Genomic DNA, 27822 nt, shown 5'->3' on the forward strand with positions numbered 1-27822 from the left:
TTAATTTTGATACTTTACTGCTGTGCCCAGGAATCTAAGGCGGTTTCTGACAATGTCCTTTTGAAGACTGTACTACTAGAATTAAAGTTTAATGTTTTGTTTTGTTTATTTAAAGCCTATTTTGTCATTTTAAAATAGATTATTTTGTTTTAAGATACTGGGCAATTACTGTGCTTTGATGTGGGCAATTAGTGTAAGTAATGGGCAATGACTGTACTTTTTGGAGGATTTTAAATTTATTTTAATATTTGCTAAGTTACGTAAGTTTTAACTAAAATCTGTTAATATTCTGTTTAACAGTTTATTGAGTTATAAGAAAAAAGACATAAATGGTCGATTATTAAAATACTTTCTTTAATTTTTCATCTCAATGTGTTTGAAATCCTTAAGTGGGCAATAGCTATACGGTTTACCCTATTTTTGTGTTGGATAGCCCATTTATCGACGAAGGCTTTAGGCTATATAACATCACCCTACCGTGGAGCAGTGAAGAAAAATGTTACAAGAACGGGAAATATTATTCAAACTATTTTCACGCCTACAAAGTCGCGGGAACTACTAGCTAGCTATTGATAAAATAGACAACGATTCTACTAGACCACCTCACAGGAAGGCTAAATGACCTCAGCATCGCACCTCATTAGTATAAGACGGGCTAATTAATAAAGGCGGCGTTCTCACAGGAGCGCGATAAATCTGCATATTTATCTTATTTTCAGCTCGCATTGTTTTAGGACCTGGCAAAAAGTCTAGTGACGTCGCCACCTACGATGGAGGTCAATTAGCTGTTAGGGCATACTTTGTGGATGGGGTCCGTATGTTTTAAAAAAATGGGGGCTTCAATAGGCTAGATGACAAAATTTCAATTATTTGTCCGTCAGACAGATAATTAGAAAATATTAGACTCATATTTTTTATTTTCTTTCATAATTAAATAATAACAGTGCTACATCGAGTTGAAATGGTGCGATACGTCACGCTTGAGTAGAATTTTTACTCAAAAGTGACGTCACGCGACATTTCAACTCAATATAATACTGTATTTTATTATTATTTTATTTTATTTTATTTGGGATAACAAACAATTGCGCAATATTGCAAATACAACTGTAATTATTGGAAAAAAATAAAAAATATGAGTCTAATATTTTCTAATTATCTGTCTGACGGACTAAATAGAATTTCGATTTCATTACCCAGTCATCATCCCTATTTGTTCGAATATTGCGGAAAATGGTTCGTTATAAGCTTATTAGAAGGGCAGGTCATTTATCATTGTTTAGTGTCATCATCTTAATTTATAAGACGTCCACTGCTAAACTTAGTAGGCTCCCCCAATGATTTCCATATTGATCTGTTGGTTGGTTGGCATGCAAGCATGTTATAATGTTATATGTATAAATAATCGTGATAAAATGATCAAAAAGAAGAATGCTAAAGCTTCAAGATAGGTTTAATCAAAAAGGGTGAAAAGGGTAGAGCTTCCTATACAAAAAAATAAATAAAATAAACGCTGTTCATAGGTTAAGATGTAATTGTAATGTGATGTAAGTTACATTCAAGTTATAGAAATATTAAGGAATTTGTACGTTAGCATTTTTACGGTGTTGATGGTTTCCTCTTCAGTCATAGATCCCTAAAAATCAATTCCTCCCTTTTCAAATCCTGTCCCCAATAAATCGTCGGGGATTTATTTGAATGCAACAAAGGAATATTTTAATTAATGTCTGCATCGGTTTAGTTGGATAAAAACTAAAAAACTATGTTGTCATAATACAGGTAGATCTAAGTAGTTTTACATACTTACTATGTTTTTAACTTTTGTATACATATTTAGACAGATTCACAAAAAACTTTTAGAGAAAAGTATGGAGAAAAGTCATGAGTTTTCGCCATATGCTGTCCTTTTGCTACACTAAGCCTGGGTTGCACCATCTTACTTTAACAACATATTATTATATCAAATGTCTGTCAAACTCCATACAAAAAACACCGATTAACTCAACTGTAACTCAACCTAAGAGTCACTGGGCTTGTTTTGTTAACTAATAAGTAGGTAGTTTAGTGCTATGGTTTGAAACATTACTTAACCAAACTGAGCCTTTTCTATTTTCTTACAGTGTGGCCAACATCCTTAGTCCTTAATTTATTGACTCACGCATTTACACTGTTTTTGGAAAGGACCTAATTGGGTCAGTGGTTCGTTAAAGCCCTGAAGCGCTGGGTTTGATGCCGTTATAGCCTTCTTTTTAATTTCGGATAGAAATGATGGACTTCGTTAAATGTTAGAATTTTTACTACATTTTTGAATGGAATTTATTTATCAAAATTGATGCTGCTTGGTTATCAAATCAATACGCCAAAGTAACTACATTACTTCTCTCAAGATTTAATTAAAATATTATTTCTTACAGACAATATTTGGACAACCCAAAACATTGTCCTGGCGCCTCAGAACAAGGATAGCTGACCTCAAATAATGGAAAAAGGGCTAGGGATAAGAAGATGAAGAAGAAGACCGAAAACTCGTCGATAGTTGTAAGCAGTAAAAGTTAATTTAAAACAACCACAATATTTCATGGAAATCTTTGGGGGAGGCCTTTTTCCAGCACTGGGACGTGATTTGGCTTAAACGACGTCGACGACCCTAAACAAATTAAGGCTACAAGTTCGATGACCCGAGTATTAAGCAGGTAGATAACGCATGACAACGCAGTACCTTCAAAACTGCAGCACCTTAGGATAATACGCGTGGGAATCCCCCGAGTAAAATATAGCGACGCCTTCCTCGGAGGCTACAAAGTGTTAAAACAAACGGCGCGAACTTTCTGTGATTCACTTTCACATGGCGGATCAAGATGCCCGTTCCGGTCGCCGCGTGCGCCCGCGCCGCCTTATCGCTGCCGTGTAATTATAACGCCGGGAGAACTATTTGGGCACCGCTCGATAGGAGCATACTACTCTTAGGCAAAAAGTAAAGTGATCTTGTAGCAGTCATACTGCTAGGTACGGTAAGTTTGGCCACTTGCCTTTCTTACACTTTTGTACCCTTCCACAACTCAATCTGCACTGGACCCTTGGCTTGTGGTGGAGTATAGTCTGAACCACCTCAGACTACTCTGAATTGATCACAGGCTTTTATAACACATGCACATGTATTCATATCGCTTTCTACCGTAAAATATGTGGTTAGGGAGCACAACATTATCTAAAATAATTTAGAGCTTTGGTTCTTATTATTTTCTAATACGTAGATTGCATTGTTGCAGCTTCGCGGTTTGATTTAATAAACGAACTAAAGTACACCTTTGAGCACAATCAAATGTCACTAAAACTACCTGATGTGATTTAAAGGCTAAATTATGATTGCCGCTTTATCGACATAGGTACTCTATCTGAACAAACCCATCGTAACAAAATACATTGGGACGTTCGAAAAGCCTAAATATCGACCATTTAGACTCAGTCTATCGACTCCAGAATAGTCCAGCTAGGGGCGTGTTCCCCGATGCGTGGCGGCGAGGTCGCGCCGGCTGCGTCTGCCGGTGACGGCGAATTTAGACCCATTAGACCAAGTCCCACTTAATGAACGTTTTGACGCCACCGGGAGTTAAGAAAACATGGTAAATGGTTTGGCTGTTATTACTATTCAAGGAGGGAAAGCTACCTCTCCTTGGCTTCTCTTATATTCACAAAACTTATGTTCAACCCTCTGCTGTCAAGCGTAGAATTCAGAAGCATAAGCTAGTCCTCAATGAACGCGTTGGAGTTAGGAAAAAATGGTAAATGTTTTGTCTGTTACTGCTATTCAAGGAGGAAAAGCCATCAAAAGCAAAATACATATTTATTTCAATTTTGACAACTGGTGGCACTTATGAACGTAATAATAAAAAAAAGGTAGCCCTAGGGACACTTTACATGTCTCCTTGTCTTTAGGGCTCTACCAGTGTTCTCACCTCTCCATGGCTTCTCTTATGTTTACAAAAGTTATAGTCAACCCTCCGCAGTTAAGCGAAGAATTCACACACATTGAAGCTAGTCCTCAATGAAAGCATTTTGACGCCACTGGGAGTTACGAAAACATGGTAAATGTTTTGTCTGTTATTTAGTTCAAGGAGGTAAAGCAACCTCTCCTTGGCTTCTCTCATATTCACAAAACTCCGCTGTTAAGCGAAGAATTCAGACCCATTGAAGCTAGTCCTCAATGAACGCGTTTTGACGCCAACAGCAGTAAGGAAAACGGGTTCCCTACTAGTTTCGAGTGCCGTTGTTGCGACGAACGCTGTAGCGATTTTTTCCACTTCCTCATAATTCAGAAACCTTGTTGACTCAAATGATGTAGTCGCGAACGACGTTGTTTCGAAAATCATTATAAGGTAAATCTTGAGAACCCTCCCAAACTATGACTAGTTGTGGATCTATGCTTGTAATTATGATAAAATCTAAATAAATCGTGTTGATTTTCGTGGTTTGAAGTGCACATTTTGACACAGAGAGTCACTCTCTGATACCTTTGTCACCATGATGGCCAAGATACGTTTATCTTGGCTACCGCTATCTTACGCGACATTATTAAGAGGACCATAACAATATTAAAATGGAATATAGCAAAGCAAACCTCGTAGATTTGATTGTAGTAATTGCCTGAAGATGGCGCCACTAACAACGCTTTTCCGGCTCCAACTTATTTCAAACCTCCAACTTTTAATAGCAGTCATTATCGCCCACGTGTGCTCCAACCGATCTTTTCGAACCCGTGGCTTTCTTATCAGGCTGTTATCAGTCTGCGATCTTCCGCTGCCCTCGCTCGCCAAGCGTGGCGTCTGCGAATTGCGATGGCAAATTATTATGTGAACTTTTAATTTTTGTTGTCATTAATAAAGTCTTATCCTTGTTTTTTTGCAAGCGATGTGTTATTATAACGCCATGTAACGGCCAAACTATATGAAATAAAATACCTATTGCAAGAACAAAAAATATTGTGTTAAAATATAAATTAGTTGTACATATTTTATAAGGGTCGTGAGCTGAACTAGTAAGCGCTCATTTGAAAGGTCTCTAATCTCTATATTTTCAACGCCCGATATAATATACATATACATGATTTCATCTCATCTCAATTCAATATTTTATTGTACCTAAGTGGCAGTTTACAGATCTATTTAGAAAATATGCCAAAAGCAGGTTAGGCAGACAACATTCACAGGTTAAGCCGTTGATATAATGTTAATTTTAAAGTTAGGTCATTGATTTTTTATTATTCCGTCGAATAACAACGGAATTGAAACTAATATAGGGACACTGTTTTGAAAATCCTTCCTGAAAATGTTACAGACGAGTAATTGCATGAAATCTTAACGATCTAGACATCCAAGTGCGTGTAAACATTGTCGCAGCCATATTCAATTTATGAAATTAGTACTAAAAGTCCTATAAACCGGTTATAACGTATCCTAAGTGTCCAGACGGACGTTACACTTACAGTGCGCATTAAACTGCTGTGATAGCATGAATATGTTACTATTATGAGGCACGGAGATGTAGAGCCACTAGATGGGGCAATGATTGTCGCTTGAAAGCTCTTAGAAAAGCTTCCATGTCGATGAAGCGTTGACTTAAAAAATACTAATATATTTATTTATTTATTTTCCAAGAAGACGCGCCCCACCATTCTTCCGCTAATGTTTGAGTGCTATCGGTACACGTTAAATTATCCATGAGTGCACACGCACACTACAATAATGACGCTCGGATTGCTCGGATCAAACTCCCCCGCTTCCCTCCACCAAAAATTGATGGGGCGCGTCTTCGTTGATGGAACGATGAAGCTGAATTCAGCTTGGCCTCAGCTTGAATTGCCAATTGAAGGGTTGAGTGGACAAAGGTCTTAACTAACAAAAGGAGTTATGAGTGTTTGAAAATGTTAATCTGCTCATACCACATTTGAATCCTGAAAATAATGTATGAATGCTTGTCAGATAACACCTTTGTTAAGGTTTGACACGTAACAAAATAAATTGCGTGTTTTGAGCTCGTTAGTCGATTTTTTCATCACTTAAAAGTTAAAACCTATGTTCATGCAAAAAAGTCGATTCTTCAGTTTTGTCAGATAACACCTTTGTCCACTCACCCCTTCAATTGGCAATCACACTGCAAAGACTGCATATATCGTGAGAGTATTTTTTCTTGGCGCGGCTTGTCTAGTTCTATGAAGTCAAAGTATCACTACGACCGGTACCGATCCCGTGTGCTTATACATAATTTCATTGTATACTTAAAGTGACTTTTGATTGCTGTAACTTTACAAAAGAATGTCTTTTCTGTTCCCGTTAGAAATAGCATTATCGTTGCCACATCTATCAGCTGTACATCAGGCGCCGAGGGCGGGCGGCGCCGGCGCCCCGTTGCCTGGCAACCGCAGGCGCCGCGGAGACTCCTGCGTCTGGCTCATTATTACTCAACCTGAGGTTGTTTACTCAACGAACACTGTATTAAGATATTTTATGTGAAATTCAATTTGTAGGGAAATGAGTTCTAAGACAGCCGTTAGTCGTAACTTTGAATCTAGTTTACTTTTTTAATAGAGAAAGAGAGATACCTGCCTCCCAAAAAAAAAAAACTGTCCGACGAACTCAACGGGTGTGATTCTAATCTATACTAATATTATAAATGCGAAAGTAACTCTGTCTGTCTGTTTATCTGTCTCTCTTTCACGCCTAAACCACTGAACCGATTTTGATGAAATTTAGCATAGAGATAGTTTGAGTCCCGGAAAAGGACATAGGATAGTTTTTATCCCGGTTTTTCAAACAGGGACGCGCGCGATAAAGTTCTTCTGTGACAGACAAAATTCCACGCGGGCGAAGCCACGGGCGGAAAGCTAGTGTTCAAATAAAATAAAATATGAGACCAAATCTAAGAAAGCTGATATGACTGATCAGCTGGTAAAATTTAGATGGAGAGGCGAACTATTTCTCGAGATTAGATACTACTGTTATTTATTATGAAAAAGAGGCTGACAATAGTGTCTGAGTTTCTTGCGCTGCTTCTTCTCAGCACTGGCCTATTTATTGTCCTGAAGCAGTGGTAGGGTTAATACTGGGACGTGTAAAAGTGCTTTTTTAAAGCCTACTTACAGAAATAAATGAGTTTTACTGAGTTTAGTTTTTTATTTTAAAGTCCATACTTAATACTTGTCCTTCGCAGGACTCGAACCCGGTAGCTGACGTTACGAAGTGCGTTACCTATACCACTAGGCTAGGCACCACTAAACTATACTTAGTAATGACTTAGGCTGAGTTGCACCACCTTATTTTAACCGTAACAATGACAATAACCGGTGCTTTTTGTATGGAGTTTGACAGATTTTTGACGTTTGTCAAAGTTAAAATAAGATGGTGCAACTTAGCCTAAGTATTTCACTAATGAGTGAAAAGACGTCATGTCTAACGCGATTTGTCGAACGACCTGCGCGAATACCGAACGCGTTTCCTACGTTCGTTTAAAATGTCCTTCTGAATGGGCACGATGACTAGTTTTAGGGTTCTTGTGGAGAATGAATTAAATTCAGGATGTGGGGCTAAAAAGATAACAAAAAAAAAATACACTAAATGAACTCAATTCCGTAACTTTTGGGTTAAGCAGTGCAGTAAATAGTATTATCCCAACTTCCCAACTAATATTATAAATGTGAAAGTAACTCTGTCTGTCTGTCTGTCTGTCTGTCTGTCTGTCTGTCTGTTACGCTTTCCCGCTTAAACCTCGCAACCGATTTTGATGAAAGGACAATGTTCGTTCTCCATACATTGTTCGCCTAAGAACCAACAATTTTGACATATTACTACCCGAAAGCGAAATAATACGATTCTGTGTGTAAGAACAATGATTCCTGATGGACACTTGCCATAAAATTAATGATTAAGAATATTAAATTACAGCGATTTTATAATATGTCGTTTATGACAACATGGCGTCTAATGTATTGTGTGAATGTATGAACACCGATTCGCGAAAAATGTTTTGTATTGTCGTCACGCCGAGTCGCAGCCAAATAGTATAAAATAATAGAACAAGTTTTAGAAATACAACTCGGCATTCCACTTTTTATTTATTTATTTATATTAGGGAAACAAACAATTTTCATATACAGACAAATAATCACACAAAAAATAGGACAGAAATCAGCAAAGTTTCCACAGTTAAAATTAATACAGATTGCAGACTAAAAATTAATTGAATAGTAATAAATTATACATTAATTTCTAAATGTCAAATAAATACAATGTCAATTTTATAAAATGTCAAACAGTTAAATTTAATAAAAATTATAAAATGTCAAAAAGTTAAATATTAATAAAATTATATAAATTAAAAACACAATAATTATGTAGGTCAAAATTAAAAGCAAGTTATATATTCAAACATTCTCTCAATTGTTTTTTATAAGATGGTAAGGAAGAATTAAAAATGTCAATCTTGTTAAACCTATTATTGCATACCATAACATGCTAATAATTTTATTACTCAGCACAGAAATAGCAATACCTATACACTATAAGACAATAGGTGCTGAACGCGTTAAAAATAGAGCCTGTGAAATATATGCGATGACAGCTGTCAATGCAAGGTCTCTTGCGCAAGGCATGGGCATCGACATAATTAGACATAGAACTGTAATTGATGAATAGTGTAAAAGATAAATAGACTACTGGGTAAAATTAATAAAGGATTTGTTATTAATTGACTTGTGAGTTGTGCAACGAAAAAAATGAAAGCTCTACCTTTGTGCGCGTATTCAAAAGCGAAACATCCTATCGTACTAATATTATAAAGGCGAAAGTTTGGATGTCTGGATGTCATGATGTCTGGATGTTTGTTACTCTTTCACGCAAATACTACTGAACGGATTTTGTTGAAACTTTACAGTAATATTGTTTATAACCCAGATTAACATATAGGCTATAACTTATGACGATATGTGACAAATAAATTTCATTAAATAAATAAGACGTATCTAATAAGCGCAATCTATCATCATTTGTTAAAATCTACAGCGCTGGACAAACTACTGTTTTGACGTTCGTACATATTCATTCGGGGGAAGCCGTGAAACGCCATCTATCAACATGATATCTAACGGGGGTAAAACGAGGTCCACGCGAACGAAGTCGCGGGCGGCCGCTAGTTTTTTAATAAATCTATGTCAGGAAACCGAAAAAAACACTGTAATTTCTGGATTTGTAACAAACTAAGATTGGGTCATTTTCAAATTAAAATTCTCTGCTTGAAACGCGACACTCGGGTCAAAGATTTATGAAATTTTAAAATTAAAACATCTTTAGTAATCACACTTAATTAACAAATTGCTAAGTCATGGTCGACATGGTCGTGAAGAAGTTCCTTATTATTTGACACTGTTAAAATTGTATTCATTATTCATACAGAGGTTGATACTAGACACGGTAACAATACTAGAGTATGATGCAGTAGGCCTTAGGGTCGGACTAGAATTGATTGATCATCCTATTGATCATCAGGCCATCGAAAACCGTCTCGCCAATAACTGTACATACAGGGTGGAAACGATAAGTGATCTCACTCGATTATTTCTAAACTATACAAGATATCGAAAAACTAGTTAATGATCCTGAAAGTGCTTCGTGAGCTCTATGTGAGCTCTATCAAACGATACCAATAATAGGTTATAAAATAAACTGGATCTATCCTAAAATTACTTTCAATTATTATAATTAATTTGGAGTAAATTCTATGCATGCGTGAGATTAAAAAAATTTTTTTGTCCGTTTTTCTTCGTCGCACTGCGCTCTGCATTACCGCTAGCTGTTATAAGCCTATTGTTCAGCGTTTACTTAAGCGAGAATACCACATCTTTTTATATTATGTCCAAATGTTGTAAGGGTTAGTTTTATTAAGTGGATTAAAAATTTCAACACTATTAAGTGATTGGAATAATGTATCGTAATCAAATATACCGCTCATAAATACTTCAAGCCTAAAAATGATGTTTACTCAAAAATTCGTATCAAGGACAGGCATGTGTAATATTGGAATTAATTATCATCCTTGTCAATATGCCTATTTCAATACTTATGGCCATAGGAATGTATTAAAGCAACAGTGAAAATTATGTGTGTCGAAACATATCTTCGTGGTAATTTTAAATCCATTAAGGAAAATCAGTGCGACCTTTTGAACTAAGTGTGTATAACAGTAGGTACTGGTTATGTGTTTAGACATAGTTTCGGGTTTTCTCAACTACTTACATAGCTAAACAACTTATAGCTGTCAGATATAGGATATATTCTCCCTGTAAAGACATAATTTCTCAGTTTTATCAGCGGTTCTAAAACAAGACACATAGGTCTTCAAAAGGCGCTGAAATTTCAGCATATTTTCATGAAAAATCATATTTTTTCAATGGTTTAGTAGTTATTGAAGACTAGACCATAAACAATGGTAAGAAAGTATACATTTCAAAACAATGTTCTAACAGTTCATTACTGCTTAAAGCGGTCGCCTTTGATGTACTTATTATTTATTATGTACTTTGGTACTCATTAATGCATAAAATTAAGATTAGATGCGGCATCTTGATGGCTATAACTTATGTTTAGTGGAAGCAGGTGAGCATTAACTATGAGGTCTTCTTAACACCAATTAAAGATTGTTTCCTTGTTTTGTACTATCTACTTGTTGCAATACCGAGGTGCTACGACGAGCCCATGTGGGTGGCATTGAGGCCTATATAATGCGTCGCCAACTTCGATGGTGTGGTCACGTATCACGTATGACGGAGGAGAGAGTGGCGAAGCGCATCTTCTACTCTGAACTTGAGGAGGGTAAGCGGAAACATGGCGGTCAACTCCTCAGGTACAAAGATGTACAGAAGCGGCACATGAAAAGATGCAACATTGAGCCCTCTCAGTGGGAAGGTTTGGCAGCACAGCGTCCAGAATGGCGGGAGATTGTGAAGAGGCAAGTCCACGAGTTCGAGGTGCAGCGTACGACTAAACTCGACGCGAAGCGCGATGACTTGAAGGCCCGTCCATCTGCCGCCATTCACTATAACTATGTTGGCGGCGTGCTCAGATGCCCTCAATGCGCGAGGGATTTTACCGCGAAAATAGGCTACGTAAGCCATCTTCGGGCACACCAGCGCCGCCAAGACAGCTAGGAGTCGGAGTGGTCGCCATGGCCGAAATCGGTCGGATGGATCATCATCATCATCATCATCACTATCTACTTGTAAATACTTAGAGGTTGTATCTAACAATTCAATGGAAATCTGTCAATAACAACGAGTTCGTTTCAATTTGACTTTTCTTTCATCAAACCCCTAAAAATCTGTGTTTATCAAAACATGGGCCATTTTTAGGGTTCCATAGTCTCAACCCTTATTTAAAGAAAACATTGATAGTCTGGCGACTCGTATGACATCACGCCTTGTGATCCTAAAATCTACAATTTCTATTTATTTTTAGTTTAACAGCTAAAGTTCGTTGAAATAAACTAGATTTTATGTCCAACCATTACCTCCGAAAACGTTAAGACGGATCATGAGATTGCCATAATTTATGCAATCAAATGAATCTTATCTTATCTAACACATCGTATCAAATTCTTCACACATCCTTGGACTGGATCGATTAATTTCCCAACTGTCCTACACAACAATCGATATAATCATCGCCATGTCCGTTATCCATATAGGGTAAACCGTATAGCTATTGCCCACTTAAAGATTTCAAAACCAATGAGATGAAAAATTAAAGAAAGTATTTTAATTATGAACCATTTATGGCTTTTTTCTTATAACTCAATAAAATTTTAAACAGAATATTAACAGTTTTTAGTTAAAACTTACGTAACTTACAAAATATTGAAATAAATTTAAAATCCTCCAAAAAGTACAGTCATTGCCCATTACTTACACTAATTGCCCACATCAAAGCACAGTTATTGCCCAGTATCTTAAAACAAAATAATCAATTTTAAAATGACAAAATAGGCTTTAAATAAACAAAACAAAACATTAAACTTAAATTCTAGTAGTACAGTCTTCAAAATTTAAAAATAAATTGCGTTTGGCCTTATTAACTATATTATCAAATATTTCTTGAGCTGAATGTTGAGGAGTCAGAATCGGTAGAGACAGAATCATCTACTTCAAAACATAGATGACGATGATGAATTTTATTTGTAAGTTTTATATGTATTTTTTTTATCTTCTTTGATATCAGTTCAAGTGGTTGCTCAGAATGTTCAATTAGCTGTTGGTTATTCTTCCCTAAAGTTGTATCTATTTCCTTACAATTAACATTTTCACTAGTAGATTTAACGTAGGTTTTTCATTTTTTGTATTTGCGTTTCAATTTTTATCAACTTTTTGAAGCCAAACCATACTTTTCAGCAATTTATCTTGTAGATAAATTGTTGGATACATCTTGTACAGCTTCGATCGCTTTTTGCAAATTTTCTATGCTATATTGAACTTTTGGAGTCTTTGGCATACTGAAAATGAAACATTAAAAGCCATTTCAATATTTATGCCTGTAAATTGCAAAACAAGTCTAGCAATGAGCAACTTAAACACTGCTACTGCATTGTGGCAACACTCTAATAATAATTGCCCTGGGCAATAACTATACATTAACATATGGCAATAACTGAAATGATGGTGGGCAATAACTGAAAATATACAGATTTACGTGCAGTGATTACCCACCGTTAAAATGACCGTTAGAAATCAAATTTTATCAGTTATTTTCATTGATAATGGAGAAAACACTTGTAATTTCATCATGACTATACACCATTTGTTGAATATTGAATAACTTGCAAAAAAAATTTAACCTCTAAGCAAGTAATTCCTTAGTAAAATTGTTAAAGTCTTTACCTGTTTGAGTAACATTTTCACCCGTCTTGACAAAATCCGCCATAACTGTTTTTTTTTTAGTGTTTCCTATTGTAAATTATAAATCTACTGTACATTGATCTCGGAGCCATCTACTTAGTAAATTCAAATCTAACTATAGTGATTCAAAGTCAGCACCTGACAATATTATTCTTAAAGCGGGCAATCACTACCAGTGGGCAATCACTCTCTGGTTTACCCTATCATCAAACCAAATCTTCTAAAAGATTTAACAAGGCCGCCACAAGGTCGCTTGAAGAATTAATTAATGGATTATTGTTGCCTAATAATACCCAATCTAGATTTCGTTCTAATGGTGGTATAACTTAGTGTTATTAAGGTTTTGTGGCATTTGTCTTAGATTCTTTTTGCAAGGTCAGCAAAAATTTAATAATAAATTGTTTTGTTACACTAATTGCGACTATCTATCAGAGAATGGATATAGGCAGGTCTATGTACGTACATAGTTAAAAACATACATAGAAATGCATGAACGAACATAGAATGTATTGTAAATGCAAAATTATTTAAAACAATCAGGGCTCCAAATAAGCTCGGCGTTTTTCATGCGAGTAGTGTTGAAAATGACTAAAGCGGCTGAATTTGACTGACCGTCATTTACGGTCAAATTGGTCAAAAACGGTCAAAAGCTTTTTTACCATAATATTTCCAACATAATGTGTATATTCCTGACTGTACTGAGCTCCTTACCCCGTTACCTTTAGTCATAGATTTATAACCGCGACAAGTAGTTAACTTTGATCATATCCTACATCTATGTTATTTATTACACAGGATGATGACTTTTGAACCGCTAATATTATAACTATAAGTAAATTTTTAACCGACTCAAAAAAGGAGGAGGTTATATGTTCGACTGTATGTATGTTTTTTTTTTCTATGAACGTTCACCGATTACTCCGTCAATTGTGGACCGATTTTCAAAATTCTTTTTTTGTTCGATAGGGTACACTTCCGAGGTGGTCCCATTGTCACCAAGTCAGGATCTGATGATGGGATCCTAGGGAAATCGAGGGCAACCCTCAAATTTTATAGGCACGTATATCGTTTTTCAAACGTTTTCTTAAGTTATTCAAATATTTGCTTCTGGAAATCATCATCTCATATTGATGAGCTGATGATAGAAGGTAAAACTCCTTAATGCTTAGAAGTTGGAGGATGATTCTTTTAATTTTATAGATAAGTATAGTTTCTAAAGTTATTCAAGTGTTTGCATCAGATAGTCATCATCTCATCATGATGAACTGGTCTTGATACGTACAACTCCTTAACGCTTAGGAGTTGAAGGATAATTCTTTAAATATTATAGGTAGAAATAGACCAACAGTTGTATTCTTTCATGTTTTTAAGGTGGGCTGACGGTTTAAGGTCTTTTTAGGTTGCCGATATGGTAACCTGTATTTTGTAGGGATTTTTATTTTACACTTGACATGAAGAATATAGTCTCAATGTACTGCCTACATTCAGTGGTAACATCAAGGTAATAAATAGTAAGTAACTAAAAAGGAAGAAATAAGTTAATTTTTATAAAAAAAAATAAAACCGACTCCAAAAAACATACACTAAAAAGTAGAAAAATAATTACTAATCTTATTTATTAGGACGAATTAATATTTATGTATACCATGATTGATACTTTTGGAGTCGGTGCAGGCAAACTTCACACGTTTCATAATCTTGGCACCGACTCCAGAAGTATCAATCATGGTATACATAAATATTAATTCGTCCTAATAAATAAGATAAGTAATTATTTTTCTACTTTTTAGTGTATGTTTTTTGGAGTCGGTTTTATTTCAACTTTTGCAATAGGTAGAAGAATCATTTTACTGCCAATGCATGTTTCTGTGCAAATAAAAAAAAAACTTATAATAACTGTCCAATTTTGCGATATCTATCTTCATAATATTGAATATTGATCCTAGATATCTTATTTATATGATTTCGTTATGTTTGTGATGTTTTTTTATCTCTGAAAGAGGACGACTCTCGTATAGTTTAGATTAATGAAATACAAAAGTAAAAAAGTCAATTTATTGTAACAAGTTATCACCCTGTATATCCTACATCAATTAACTTGTACTGCGGCAAAAATTATAGCTCCATTAACGACCATGTGAACCTTTTGATCGATCGGCCGCGAGCTTCCGTTCTTTCCTAGAACTGTGTAATTACTAAATTTATAGGTTACTAAGCGCTTATTTTTAGGAATTTCGTAACTTTGAAAATACTACATACTAAAAGTCAAATTCTGGCTCAATTATTTCACATGTGCCATATTTTTGTAAAGATCTCTCAAATAATGGTACATACCCGTAAATGTTATTCATATTAGCCCCACTAGAAAAGATAAGCTTATAGAAAAAGGTTAATAGAATAAATCGGCGGCCAACCCAGATTAAAACAGGGACTCTCCAATCGATAATTGTGACGCAAAAACATACTTTTTTTAATGTACATATTATGTATTTTCAGCTATGGAATATATAGTCCTTTTCATCGTCTCAGTCGTTCATCAATAAATCATAGCAGGTTGATATAACCAAAAGCATAACCCAAGCCAGGAAGAGAACCGGCACCGCTTTACATGCCCGCTGCGCCTACGCCGCTTAGTCACCTCGAGGCCGTTTATTTGAATCGAAAAGAATTTGTAGCAAAAAACTGATTAAAGGAAATTAACATTCCGTTAGATACTGGAAATAGTTACCTACAAGATTATTGTATTCATTTATTTAGATAAAGTATTCCTACGAGTAAGATTTCGTGCAAAAATTACTAAGCTTTCCGTCCTTTAACCCCTTCAGATAAGCTAATAATTTAGACGCTTGTGTTAGGAGTGGGTTTGCCACGATATCCCAGTAGACTGGGTTCGAAATAAGAACTCAGCAGCCTGGTGACAACACTAGACCAGACCAGAGGTGGAATTGTGTAAAGTAATCGTTATCATTTGACAGCTCATAACGTACGATTACCTATTCTATCAAACGCTTTGTTTAACTGACTTTATCGTACATTATGAACTGTCAAATGATTACTATTGCTTTACACAATTCCACCTATGGTCTTTATTATATTTACGGCAAAGCCACGTCACGTTAGCAGTAAACACACATCGCGTTTCATTTAATGAATAATGTGTAATGTTGCAAACACTGTTGCATGTCCTCAACGTCAGAGTCAAATCCAGTGAGTTTGTGAATGGCGCCCAAAGTCTGGTTTGCGATAGCATCCGGCCGCGCGTCCTTCGAGTAGTACAGTTAATCACAATATGAGTTATTAATAAATCAGGAAAATATTTAACCCCTGGAAAAGTTCATATTTTTCTAAGCCCAAGCATTCAGGTTGCTAAACATTAGCTCTATCAGTGAGAAGCGAGCTCCACTCCTTGGAAGAAGAAGAGGTTCCGTCATATGCCACGCAGAGTTGGCTGCACTGTGACCCCTTTGGTCAGAAACCCTGTTATCTGGTAGCCCTAGCTTACAGGACATTGAAGACTTGAATGGAAAAATAAATGACTCTGCGACTTAGAGCGTCTATCAAGTTCGATGAAGTTAAGTCGGTCTCGGTATCATAAAGTTCAACATCAGGGTTATCTTACTTCTTCATCATTTCAGCCACGTCCACTGCTGAACATAGGCCTCCCACAATGCTTTCCACGTTGATCGATTGGTAGCGGCCTGCGTCCAGCGCTTCCCTGCTACCTTTACGATGTCGTCGGTCCACCTTGTAGGTGGACGTCTCACGCTGCGTTTTCCGGTACGCGGTCTCCATTCCAGAACCTTGCTGCCCCATCTGCCATCAGTTCTGCGTACTATGTGCCCTGCCCATTGCCAATTCAGCTTGCTAATCCGTCGGGCTATGTCAGGGACTTAAGTTCGTTTACGGATTTCTGATTCGATCTCGCAAAGAAACACCAAGCATAGCCCTCTCCATAGCATGCTGTGCAACTTTGAGCTTCTGTATAAGGCCTATAGTGAGAGGCCACGTTTCCGAGCCATAAGTTATCACTGGTAAACACATTGGTTGTACACTTTCGTCTTCAGGCACTGAGGTATTTTGGACGAAAAGATGTTGCGTAGTTTCCCCTTACTTTTTACCCACTCAAGAAGAAGAAGAATGATATTTTATAGCTGTCAACTCGACTGCACACGAACACACACTTGTGAATTTATTCAGGCAATTGGTATGGACAAGAACGACGCTTTCATGTCGTGCCTGACTCACGTCGGCTGAATGTGTCAATCTTAAAACTAGTCCATATTTTCGCCGATATTTATTCAGAATTTTCGTCCGTATTACTAGCTCCATAAGACCAATATCAAGCGAAAACATTCCCAAGCGTCGTTCCCAGCCCAATCATAATTGCAGTCTAAAATACTATATTTCCGCTGCGCCTGCGCCGATCGCGATGTACGGAATGTTGAAAGGAGGTGGCATTTCGTGCAATTAGATGCAGGAAGGTGACAAGGATGAGGGCAGACTCACGTTAATGTTATAATAGAATGGATTGAATAAATGTAACTCTGTCTTAGGTGGGGGGTACTCCTCACATCTCACATTTTCATTTATCAGTGTGATCGAACCCAAAATTACGGCTGGCAACTATTATGCGAACAATCAGACCTAACGGTTTTATAAATGCTACAAAACTGTAGTAATCCTGAAGTACCAAGAGCTACGTGCCAAACTACACGTAGGTCTCATATTTCAACAAGTGACCAAGGCATCTAGCAAAGTTCATTGTTTAATTAAATCTCTTTCTTTTTAAATTTCTGAACTTGTTTTTTATTTCCTGAGCAGAACTCACTCTTTGGCTCCTGTTTCTTTTGTGTCACTATAATATGACTAACCATCTTGGTGTCAGGTCTTGACGTACCCTCTTAAGCAAAGAAGCATCTTGCTCCGCATGTACTTGTTAATTAACTCTTAATCTTAAGTTAAAAGGCCATAACCGGCCAAGCAAAGGTCCTACATAGCCTAAACCGACCGGCCTTACCCTGGCAGTACTTTGCCAAGTCTCAATGAGGCAATGTCACTCATTTCGCAACCAGCAGGCGCGCTAAGCGCCGGCTTCCTGGGGAACTGGCCGGGTTCCGACGCTGGCGCAAGTGTCGCAACCATGACACGATCTTGACAAGTGCCAAGTGTGGCCAAGTGGCTTTAAGGCATGCACTTGATTGAGATGTGTGAGAAATGGCTACATAGGGGAAGGTTGATTAGTTAGCAAATGAAATTAAAGCTGAATTTTTTGGTAGTTTTAAAACAACAGTATATCCCAATTCTAAACAATACTGCTTGCTGTTTGTAGTTTGAGCCGAAATTCAACTAGTTTTAATTAATAATTTAAAGAAAACCAAAGCTACAATATCAAAAGTAGAGACAGGACTAAAGACGTCAGTAATTTATTATCGTCATCTCAACTTAATAAATAGGGAAAAAACTTTTGCTGTAGATTCAAGAACGTGATCGTTTTGCACCCACATCGTACTCTACATTTTTGGTCCTAATTAAATCGCTTTTGAGAACCAATATCTCTCTGCGTCTGTGATCTATTCGTCGTAGAGCTAGTTAACTGTTTTGAGGTTAAACAGTAAATTATTATAACAGGTAGATGTTTATCAGTAAGGGATATAAAACCATTTCGTGTAATAAAAATGCAACGTGCACAGTTGACAGAGAGAGAGGCGGCGGCGCCCTTCGGCCAGCTCCGGCTGTGGGTTCCGGTAGCCGGCGAGCCAAGAAGGAGAATGGATATGGCATTATTATATTATACAGTAAAAAGACTAAATTTAACTAGCACACAATTCAACCCTTTGTGCTCTACTAGTAATCAGAACACGTCATGGATTTTCTTTATTGCTACAACTCGTCGGGGATGTTTTTGTAAGCAGCCACAACAGGAATTTGAAAATGGAAGTTTTTAAGACGTAGTACACTTATCAACCCGGAAAGGGATCGTAACCGTATCAACTCGAGGCGGTCAGTACTCTTTGCTTAGATTAATAAAGCCTAGATAGATAGTCAGTGCACGAAAGGTGAGGCAGTTTTTAGGGAGCTGGCACGGCTCACCCGTAAACGTCACATGAACTGTCAAAGTGAAAAATTGGTAAACACGTCCGACGAATTTTAATTAATTAAAACGGTTTGTGCTGTGAAAGGGTGTCTAAAATACATCAGAAAAACGAAAGAAATTGACCAGTGTTATATTTCATAAGTAAGTAATACAATTCGACGCGTATTTTGCTTGAATTTGGCTTTCAAAAATTAAATACGGGAATGATACCAGTAACAAGAAAATTTATTTCCCAATTGTTCACGTACAAATACACTTCCTTTTTTATGAAATCGAGACTTTTAAGTCGATTTATCTTATTGGAATTCAATAAATAAGTAAGTACATGATGCGTTTTGTTTTTGTTAATTATAAAATAATTAAAAACGTATTAAAAATTTCCCTACTTTCGGGAAAATCGCCTTTACTGTCTACACTCCCCGACAAAATTGACACTAATGACATAAGATTTTTACCTCACTCTTGACGAAGCGTTTGTATGAAGACTATCCATCTAGGTTTTATTAATCTAAGACTCTTTGCATGAACTCCATACTGCAATGCACACTTATTCGCACGGTTGACAGCGCGTAAAAGGCGATGACAACTTACGAAAGGCGATATGGCGTTGATCCCTTTACGTGCAGTAAGTTAATACTATGACCTTTACAGTGACCACAACGCATTGTGAGCAATTTTTCGCTCATTGCTCTATAAGTTGCCTCATTCATAAAAGCATAATATTACAAGCTGGGTCTAATAGTTCGTGACACCCAAAGTGGGTAAAAAGTTCACAACATATTGTGAACTTTTTACCCACTTTGGGTAACCTTATTATAAATGTGTTACTAATATGGCCTCATACTGAGCAGAGACCAATTTGGTACAAATAATTCTTATTTTGCTCTTTTGTTGATCTGTATTGTAATATCTTTGATACCAAATAAATATTTTTTCTTTCTTTCTTTCTTTCAATTTGACTCTGGCTGTACTGGTGTGTGAGTAAGAAGTATTCAACTAAATTATGTATTATGCCGCGTCCACTCCCAATTGTCTCTTACTACATCCGTGTAGCGTATGACACACTGCCACTCGCAATACCGATAATACGTAGTGGCAATTAAAACCTCATTCAAGCCGAGATTATCTGTGTCGATACGGTAGACAAATTATTTTATCGCGAAGAAAGGTCGTTTGACCTACGTCAATGTTTGGTTGTTTCAGTGACCGTGAATTTAAAAGCTGAGTTACACCACCTAACTTTGACCGTAACTTTGACCATAACCGGTGTTTTTTGTATGGAGTTTGGCATATTTTTGACGTTTGTTAAAGTTAAAGTAAGATGGTGCAACCCAGCCTAACGCCCGTATTCACAAATATTACTATGAGGTCTCACAGACACATGAACCAATCACAGAGCTCTATTCAACGCTGTGCATTCGATTTGCGTCACTCAAGCAAGCATAGTTTGTGAATACGGGCGTCAGACTTTTTGTTTTTAATTTGTGAAAATGTCAGTGAAAAGGTCACTGAACTAAAAATGGAAGTAGATACTGTAATACTCTTTATATTGATTAGTAGAACAGTCAATTTCAAACGTAGATGAGTTTTAAAGTTGTACAGAATAATCAAGAATAATGTTATGTTAGAAATAAGGCAAAGTAGGTATTTTATGTAAATACAGTTGGTAGAGTCATTAGTATCAGACCATAATGTAAACACACCAGAATTCTAAAGGACAAGAACTAATTTCAATGACCCGTTTTCACCATCAATACCTATTTTATAAGTGACCCCTAAGAAAACAAAATTCCTGTTATATGTTACCATAGGGGTCACTTAAAAATTAGGTATTGATGGTGAAAACGGGCATAAGGCTGATTAGCACCATCTTATTTTGACAATAACCGGTGTTTTTTGTATGGAGTTTGACAGATTTGTCAGCGTAACTAATGCAGGATATGATACAGAATATGCAAACATGAAGTGATGACAAATGCACTTTTTTATCACACATTATGACCATCATTTCCTTCTCGCAAAAGTACGTTGATCCCACACATTTGAACTTGATAACCTTTACTGATTCTCTGAAAAAATATTAGTAGTTTGAGTAACTTATTATGTTATCCCTTTCAGACGACAATTTTACTGGACTATTTAGCTTTTGCCTGAGAACCCGGCTGCTTCATAGGTATATTCAAAGATTTTCTTAATTAGGGACATCTTATTTTTGTTTCATTCCCATCAATGCTCAAACATGACGTTCAACTTTACATCTATCTTTAGGGAAACTTTTGTATTATGGTTCTTAAATAAGATTTTAAAATGGAAGCCTGACCCAATTCCTTATACTTGCTTGTCAGCACGATTAAATCGTTTCAACAGTAAATATGAATTTTACCGTCATTTTTGGTATCTGATCTGTCACGAAGGCCCGATGGCGGCAATTCTCATTAAGCTTTAAGTATCTTAAATTCTTAAAGTAAGATATATTTTTTTCCTTTTCGTCACTCCTGAGTTTTAGTAATTTAAGAATAATAACAATTTGTATAAGTTCCGTTAATGAGTGGGTTCACCACAATAGTCCAGCGGAGTCGGGATCCGAACCAGCGTTCCTCGGATCTCCAGTCAGCCAGTCTGTATGGAACCTACTTGTTGGTTCTATGTTTACTTTTTATTTAAAGTTTTGCACCGCTCAGCTTTTGTCGCATATTGAATAATGACCATAAAAACTGAATTTCTTTTTGAAAATTCAGGAAACTAACAGTGATTAAATGAGATTTTTTGTATGTATAAGCAGAATCAGCGCCCATATTTGCTTTTGCCTCGCGGTGGCATTAAGCGGGCGTGTCACCCGGTCCTTGGCATATGATATGCACATGCGCACAGTTCGTTGCCATTTAACAGATGCAATTTCGACCTAATTGTGAATCGATATTATTAAATAATAGGTCGATGCTCGTTTTATTATCGATTGCAGTTTCGGACGTGTAGAGCCTGATAGAACATTGGTACATAAGGCGAACTTAATGCCATAAGGCATTCACTGCCATTTAACTTTTCATGAAACTCATAGGGTAAACATAAGCTCTACTAAATATTATGTACCACTTATATTCTGCCACTATGTTTTACAAATAAATACAGCTATTCTTAAGAGTACCTTTCAACTTACTGATTTGAGTTTGGATGCCCAAATAAATTATTATGTTTATATCCTGAAACTATAAGATATAGTATTGCGCAAGAATACTGCGCGCTCTTTCATAATAAGACATAAATAAACTTATTGCAGGAAAACCGATTATGCCATCAAAATGCGATTCATCTTAGAACAAGTGACACTTTATATTCTGAGCAGAACCAAGACCTGGCTTACCAGAACTTGCTTCATAAAAATTATATAACAGCAACATAATTATTTAAATTAGCAAAAAGATAGGAAATAATTCGTAATAAGAAATTTTATAAGTAAGACAGCAGATTGGGCTTAGTGGTTGAGAACTCGGATGGGTACTGCATCGAGGCCACAGGTTCGGTTCTACACAATGCAAAAATTTGTATGGAAAAATTGTATTGAGCATTTTATGTTCGGATCAGTCTCTAAAAAAACGCCTGAATCAGTTTACATTGGTAAAATTATGCAATAACATATGTTACATTTAATATCTGGGTTATTATTATTCGTTATCCAATAGATGCGATAGTATAAATTACTATTTATATTATTTCGTTAATTAATTATTTATTTGTACATTATTTAATTTGCAATAACTTACGTTTAATTAGTACATATTGCTCTAATTGTAATACTTATTGATGTTACTTGATAAATACATTTTATTATTCAAATTGTTATTATAAAAATCTTTGTAAGGCTTTTAAAAAAAATAACTTTAGCTCACTTACAACATTTACACCATTTCAGTGATACACAGCATTAAAAAGCATGAACACTAGTTAAAAGTTAGTGTATAAATCTGTATCAAACTAATAAAATATTGTAAAAAAAAAATACCATTTAACTTTCAGACCACTTACTACATAATTATACCATGTCATTGATACTCAGTGAGCAATCACTCTTTATCGCAATGAAATTAAATAGTTTATTCAGTACAAAGGCTCTTTCCAGGGAACTTACACACTTCCCAAATACAATGCCCTACCACCACGTCGGGACAACATAATATGGGCTGATGCTGCGAAAGAAACTCAGTCATCTTTGTCAGCCTCTTTTTCAATCCAATACAGTAATTTATAGCTTACATGACACGTACGCAAGGTGTAAACATTCCTTTAATCGCAACCTGTTTGATGTCCCGCCACCTTAACGCGAAGACCGTTTTGTAACGGATCCGTCAGCATTCGGAGGCTACATCTGATGAAATCTGGGCCACCAATTTCGCCGACCTTCACCGAGAGACTATTTCGTGGCATAGCTTTTAATTTATATCATTACTAAATTCATATGAAGAAATAAATGCGCGTCGCATTACGCGGGAATCTTGGGGGTTTTACACGAATCGATACGTCTACGATTTTATATTGGTAGCCCGTAGTTTATTATTCTCTACCGATAGAGGCCAAGGGTTTGATTCTCAGGTGGTAGTAATAAAACAATAAAAAAATGTTTTTCGTAGTTCCTCCCAGTTTACGCATTACAGGATTGATTGATGTCTGTGGTGCCTCATAAATCCTGACATGGGTTAAAATTGTCTAGCATAAAAAAAAATTGTCAATGGTCAAATGGTCAAATACCTATTTGACCTGTGATCTAAATATATATATCGGTCGGCCAAAAACAAACACATGTATACTGTTAGTTATTTATTTTTTGGCCAAATATTATTATAAGTTATTGTGATTATTCAATTTTCCTTCCAAAAAAAGTCTTACGGATTTTGCAAAATATCGTTGACTGTAAATCGGCCTCGCACATGTGACTAACCGGCGAAATTATGTAAAACGCGTACGCTGTTACAGATGGTCACGTTATGGTCAAAAACGCTCACGTTATTACTACTGAAGCTTTTTAAGGATTATTATGCTTACGTCCAGATGTTTTGGGAGTTTGCAATTTTATCTGACAACGAAATTATGTATTTCTTTTTGCGAAAAAGTGACTTGCTGAAGTCGACAAATTGACAAGTATTGAGCAATACAAAATAGAATCCCTATAATTTTGTTTCCTCATGACCAAAATCGTCTTATATTTTGTCTCTACTCGTAGTACCATAATAAAAACTTAGCTTACTTTGGGACTAAGATGACGCAATGTAAAATGTCCAAGGATATTTATAATTAACAAGTTCAGGTATCAATTTTATCAGTGCCATTGAAAATCCCTACTACTTATCCAAGATTTGACATTACTTTGTCTAATTCAAACCACATCATTACATTTAGAACCACAAATGGCCTTTTTGTGGTTTCAAATTCGTTCCGTCAATTTTGTCACTATTAAGGGTGGGTTGCACCACCTAATTTTGACGGTAACTATAACGATAACCGGTGATTTTTGTATGGAGTTTGACAGATTTTTGACGTTTGTCACAGTTAAAGTAAGATGGTGCAACCCAGCCTAAGTACATTATTTTTATGATTTAATCACGTGCTAGGTAGGTATATGTCCAAATGAGCGCGAATCAGTACATCAGTTGCATTGCGTTGCTTGGATGCAATCTGCATTGCAATTTCCGCGTTTGAAATATGTAATTACAAAATTGTGATACATGTTGATTATAATTTGCAAATAGTATGTAATGACGGGACTTCTTATTTGTAAATCAATTTATAAATAGTAATTTGTCTATTACCTAAAATGAAAATTTGCGTTATGTATCCTTTCCTTTTCTTTCTGGAGTTACTGAATGGACTCTCATACAGCTTACTTGATTGACAGTTTTAAGCAGAACAAAGCAGGTATTTGACTACTATGACTAAATGTTTCTGTTATTTTTATGATACAAAAAGTTCAGTACCTACTAAATATTTGATTCAAATTAAAGTGCTAATATTTTAAGCTAAAAACCTCAATAATTTAAATAACTTTGTGTTCGTTCGTTCGTTTCAGCCGAAAGACTTTGTGTATATTGCCAAAAACAGTGCTACCGGAATGTTATTTGTCATCATTTAAACAAAGCAAATTCCAATTAATTAAACGAAAATACTAAGCCGTGGGAAACATTGCATTCGAATATGGAATGCCTATTGTAGATCTACATCCTGAAATACGTCAAAATGCGCAAGCGGAGGTATAAGTAGTTATAGTTTGTCGTTACAAAACTTTTGATTGCGCTCTGTCCTTGTCGGTCAAACAACATACAGGGTGTAAAGTTAGTAAAAATGTAACTCAAAATCATTGTGATCCAAAGTCTACTAAATTTTTGTACAGTCGCCAATAGGTCTACATCATGTTTTTTTGCTGCAAAATCGCACCTATTAAAAGGACACCTAGATGCACAGTGTGTCCGTACATAAACAAGTTTTAGCTGTGCCTAAGTAATCCCTATACCTACTAAACTTCAAAAGTCAAAAACTTGGAAAGGATGCAATCCCCGTATTAGTCCCATAATAATTATGGCATAATTAAACTAGATCTGCACTACGAAAATATTCCTTCTACTAGAAAAAATATTATCGTACAGTTAATGTTTACTTAAGCAACAATAATTTTATTTTATACTCTATTATAAAAAGTTAGCCAAGTGAGTTTATCGACACCCTATATTATTTTTATTATGCACTCACTCTATGAAGAGAGAGGTAAAGGGCACCAAGGGCAGTCGTCCCAGCATCGTGGGTCAATCAAGCTGTAATTAATAACTAATGAGATCCAATACAAATGTTTTAATTGAGCACGCGCAACGTTTGTTTATGTGGTACGAAGCTGGCCAAGCGTGAAGCGGTTTGACATAAAATTAATTTTGTTTTTGCTATTAATATTTCGTGAATAAAAGTAAGTAGATAACTAACAGCCCAACGGATTAGCAATCTGAAGTGGCAATGGGCAGGGCACATACTCGTAGTACGCAGAACTGACGGCCGATGGGGCAGCAAGGTTCTGGAGTGGAGGCCACGTACCAGAAAGCGCAGCGTAGGATGTCCACCCACAAGGTAGACTGACGACCTCCATAAAGGTAGCAGGAAGGTGCTGGATTCAGGCTGCAACCAACCGGCCACTGTGGAAATCACTGGGGGATGTTCTGGGCCTATGTTCAGCAGTGGACGTCCTAATTCTGTATGGTATTATTATTAAAGTACTGAAATTTCAAATTTACATAACCCACATAACTAATTAGATTAGTATAATATACCCACCGGTCATTATCCTTAGCGCATTGCGGCGAGAAGATGTTTTATGACATAACGTTACCAGATGCAACTGTTTATGTAATTGGCCGAGTGCAGCAGTGCAGTGGTGGGAAATAGTCGATGGATTTGGTATCGATACTCACATTTCGAATGTGGTTTAGAAAAAGTTAAAATTATGAACATAATTATGATAAGATTTTCATTTTAATACTAATTTGCTCTAATCTAATTTGAAAGATTTTATATTAATGTGCATCTTTGGTCTTTTAATCTATTATTTCAAGTATTTTAGCTACTTAATCTATTTTGTACCGGAGACAGTAGATACTTGACCTCTTGCCTTAAATGCTTATTAGACTAGGTACATTTTGCGAAATGTAAGTTCAAATCAAAAATATTTAAATCAAATCAAAAATATTTTATTCAGTTTAGACCAATATTTTGGCACTTATGAACGTTTTCATGGCTAAAGAACATTGAATAAGAATTTATTGACCTCTTCATCTGAACTACTGGTTCTAGACGTAAGTAGATTACAAAAATTCACAAAACAGGAACACTTTTTCGTTGAATGTTCCATATCTTAATAAAAAAATCGACTTTATCCCAACACTACTAAAGAGCAAATTGCCACTTTTTGCGCGCCACCTGTCGTGTTCTAGATAACTTTGGCTAGGAATCCTGGAATTTAGAGCCTCAGTTTTTGTGGACCTTTATTTATTGAGGAAGTCTACCAATGCTGACAGGTCTATCTCAGAAGACGCTCTAAAATTACGTTAAGAAATACCTAATGGCTGACTAGTCCAATCATAATAAAAAGCTCCTCTATTTACGATCAGTGTGCACGTGACTTGGTATAAAAGATACAAAATAACTTAAGATAAATCGTGTCTAATTCTGTTACACATTAAAAACTTTTTACAGATCCATTACTAAAACCATTATTATTCAACAATTATGTTTCATATAAAAAGTAATAAAAATATTGACGCCATAACTTCCAATAAAAAGTCGTTGATTCGATTCAATGTATTCTAATGAAAAATTTTGTTATAATTTCCCTGTCATTGTTTTTATTGTATCACAACATTTTCTGGAATCTAGAATTTATTTTTATTTTCATTTTAAGTTACTTTGTCCTAACTTACTTTTGAATGGCATTTCAATGCGATTAAGAATACATAAAACAGTAAATGCCTATCTAGATTCCATCAAGGAAATCATTCTTTGCATTTATATCTCCCAATATGATCTTATTTACATCAAAATGGTCTACATTTCCTTGTGACGACATCTTTTTGCTAATAATGAGGTAATATTTTATCAGGCTTTAAATTTTGCAAATCAGGAACATAAAAAACTAATATAAAGTGGCAATAAAAAATTTACTAGCGTTAAGAGTCGCCACTCGATTTAAATATTTTTAAAATAATCCAATGTCTAAGTACTCGTAGCTCAGATGAAAGAGCAGTCGCCCAGTAGCTAAAGTCGTGGG

General features: G+C 36.0%; 1 protein-coding gene across 1 annotated transcript in view; it reads left to right on the plus strand.

Annotated features, from left to right (window-relative positions):
• Positions 1-10807: 10807 nt before the first annotated feature.
• LOC114358391 (angiotensin-converting enzyme-like protein Ace3) overlaps positions 10808-27822 on the plus strand; it is a 43143-nt gene continuing 26128 nt past the window's right edge. Inside the window, exon 1 of the mRNA XM_028312389.1 lies at positions 10808-10890. Within this exon, the coding sequence (XP_028168190.1) occupies positions 10808-10890 (83 nt within the window). The remainder of the gene's footprint in view (positions 10891-27822) is intronic.

The sequence above is a fragment of the Ostrinia furnacalis genome, unplaced genomic scaffold, assembly GCF_004193835.3.
Source record: "Ostrinia furnacalis isolate ACB-3 unplaced genomic scaffold, ASM419383v2 OfSCF0058, whole genome shotgun sequence".
In the NCBI taxonomy this organism is placed as follows: Eukaryota; Metazoa; Arthropoda; class Insecta; order Lepidoptera; family Crambidae; genus Ostrinia; species Ostrinia furnacalis.